The sequence below is a fragment of the Pygoscelis adeliae genome, unplaced genomic scaffold (assembly GCF_000699105.1).
Source record: "Pygoscelis adeliae isolate BGI_AS28 unplaced genomic scaffold, ASM69910v1 Scaffold306, whole genome shotgun sequence".
Classification (NCBI taxonomy): Eukaryota; Metazoa; Chordata; class Aves; order Sphenisciformes; family Spheniscidae; genus Pygoscelis; species Pygoscelis adeliae.
In genome coordinates, this window is record NW_008825072.1 from 2,479,670 (window position 1) to 2,482,647 (window position 2,978).

The following is a 2,978-nucleotide window of genomic DNA, read 5'->3' on the forward strand; positions in this document are numbered from 1 at the left end:
GAATGTTAGGCTTTCAACTGCTAATGTTTCAGTGCTATGCATACACCAAAGGTATTAGTTTTTTGGGAAGAGGTCCGTAATACTAGATGGCACAACTTACTGCCATAATAGAATACTGAACTTGAGTTTTTGAAACTTGCTTCAGTCTAATCAGTCTTTCAAAAGCTGTGATTAACTTTAGGGCTATGGGGTTTTTGTTTGTTTAGGGGTCTGTTCATAATTGATGAGAAGGGGATCTTGAGGCAGATAACAATCAATGATCTTCCTGTTGGCCGTTCTGTTGATGAAACCTTCAGACTTGTCCAGGCCTTCCAGTTTACAGATAAACATGGAGAAGGTAAGAGTTCGTCCTCTTTCTAATCTTAAATGTTTTTTTTTTTTTTAGAGAACAGTATTAACTAGGCAGGTTAAATCGAGGTTTACTGAAAGGTACTAAGTACATGTATCAATCTGTGCACAGCAAGTAATTGTGCCTCTTGAAATGCAGCTCATTCTGTAAAGCTGCTTGTTGAAGGACACCATAGTGCTGTATTTATCCTATTCCAGTTAATGGTCAATTGAGTACTTGCCGATGTTGAAAAATCACTTAAATCAATTTGGTGCTGGATGTCTTGTTGAGCACATAGCGGTTGTCTCTCTTTCAATTAGATGCAGAAAATACTTGAGACAGAAATGAAGAACATGTAATAATTTAGCCTGCAAGGGTAAGCATAATTTAGATTTGGTAGGTTGACACCATCAGTACTACTGCAGTGTTTTACACAGTCTGTTAGACAATGCATTTAAATTCCCAGAAAGCCTGCTGATCTTCATGTCCATGTGTAGTGAGGACAAATGTAGTGAGGGGAAAATAGATGAGTCTTTGTGCCCGTAGTTCAAGAGTGATAAGACGCTCAAGGCTGGTAGCTTTTCTGCAGGAATTAAAAAAAAAAAAAAAGCACTGCAAATGAAAGGTTTGAACCAGTTTATGGAAACTCAGAATTGCTATGTAGGTAGTGGATAGTCTTCAGCTGTCATTAACTAATGATGTGTTGCTGCTGGTCATACTTGATTTGCTTTGGAACTGGCAAATCAATGGCAGATTTTATTAAAACAAGCTGCTATTGTAGCTGTAGCTATAGACTGAAGAGTCAGTGTTTCTGAACTTGTATACTATCCTCTGTCAGCTGAGGAGATTCTTGATGATGGAGCAGTCACATGTCATGCAAATGAAGCCTTTTGGGGTTTACTATGCTCTGGAGTAGTCAAAAGCTGGCAAAAGCTTTTCCTCCAGAACTAGGACTGCAGTCTCATCTAAACCAGGATAGACCAGAATAAGGTGTGTAGCAACATTCAGAAGTTGAGAATACTACAGCTAAAATTGTCAGTCTTGTGTGGAGCACGCAGTAAGCCTTGCATGGCTGTATACAAGGAAGACTGCGTCCAAAAAATGCTGCTCAGGAGTCACTGCAATTTTGAGGCTATGTAACCTCTGCATCTTGGTGGCCTTTTGATAGCCATGTAGGGGAACCTAGAGACAGTTTAACTCTTCCTCCCCCTCCCCATTAAACTGGAGAATGAGACTAGGGTTGATTAAAGATAAGGAGAATATAGACTTGACTGGATCCAAGGAGAGAAGTGTACTCTAATAGTTGTAAAGCCTTCTGACCCAGGCTGCTGGGGTTGCTGTTACCTCGCTGTCAAGCTTCTATGAAGCTTTTAAGTGGGGTGGGGAGGGGTGCATGTGTAAAGGGCCCACTGTTCCATGGGCAAACACCTGGTTTCTTGGGTGCTGCTGTCTAGTGAAAAAATGAAAATGAGTAAAATAAACTGAACATAATGCTACACTAAATAATGCAACTTCTGTATGTTGCAAAGATGTATACATGTTTTGAGTTGCTAGTTTGCTTTAATGTTGTATAAAACATGTTCTGCAGCAGCAGCTGGTAAAACTTAAACATTCTTATCATTTCAGTGTGCCCAGCTGGCTGGAAGCCTGGCAGTGACACGATCAAGCCTGATGTTCAGAAAAGTAAAGAGTATTTCTCCAAGCAGAAATAAACTTTCAGTCTGAGTGGAAACTAGTATGCCTTACGTAAAGAGCAAGCATCAGTTACTGAACTTTGACTAAGTCATTGCATCTGAGTCAAGGGATCATGCTATAGGTGTAAACAGTAACTTTTTTACTTGAAGGAAAGTTTGTCCTGTTGACAGTACCTTCACAGAAAATATTAATGATCAATATCTGTACATCAAGCCCTGTTGACTTTAGTGACAATGCAGTGTATGTGGTTAGTCATGTGTTGCATATAGAGCAGTGGTATCCTTTTGTAACTCTTATTAAACTTGTGGAAAGAGCATACTGTCTACTGTTCTTATGTATAGTCATCAGGAGACCTGAAAGCAATGCAGGCTGCACTTCTGAAAGCTTTATTTACCGAGCTTTCTGTAGACATCCCAATTCCTAAAGGCCTTTTACAGTTCCATTAGAATGGGGATATTAACACTTAGTTCTTATGTTGCAGTAGTAAGTACTCTTTACACTCTTCATGACTTTCCTACTAGGTAGAGAAACATGGTTTGATATTAGTCTGTCTGACTTAAGCAACACTACAGTGCCCAGCGCATGAAGCATAAATGTGACTGACAAAGGCTGGGCATATTTTCATGCATTGTGTCAGCTTATTCACTTCTGCATCCACTTTGGTCAAAACTATGACTTTATGCTAAACTTCTGGGAATCCAACATTCAGTTTGAACACTGCCTGTACAGAAGTGGAAGACTGGGCTTTCTGGAAAGCAAACTTCCTTGGATATACAACATTCATCCCTAGTCTCTCCCACTACATGGAGTGGGAGTGAGAATATGCCAGTTAATCACATGACTACAAGGCTAATGGGTGAGATCAAAAGAAGGGTGGCACTATAAAATCTGGTATTCGGATGTGCTCAGCCTTGTCTTTAATCTCTGTATTATAAATGTTTATGTGCATACTGTG

General features: G+C 39.8%; 1 protein-coding gene across 1 annotated transcript in view; it reads left to right on the plus strand.

The window, feature by feature from the left end:
- Nucleotides 1–2,339, plus strand: part of PRDX1 (peroxiredoxin 1) — a 4,701-nt gene extending 2,362 nt beyond the window's left edge. The window contains exons 4-5 of the mRNA XM_009326595.1: nucleotides 207–337; nucleotides 1,955–2,339. Of these exons, the coding sequence (XP_009324870.1) occupies nucleotides 207–337; nucleotides 1,955–2,040 (217 nt within the window). The 3' untranslated portion in view covers nucleotides 2,041–2,339. The remainder of the gene's footprint in view (nucleotides 1–206; nucleotides 338–1,954) is intronic.
- Nucleotides 2,340–2,978: the final 639 nt, after the last annotated feature.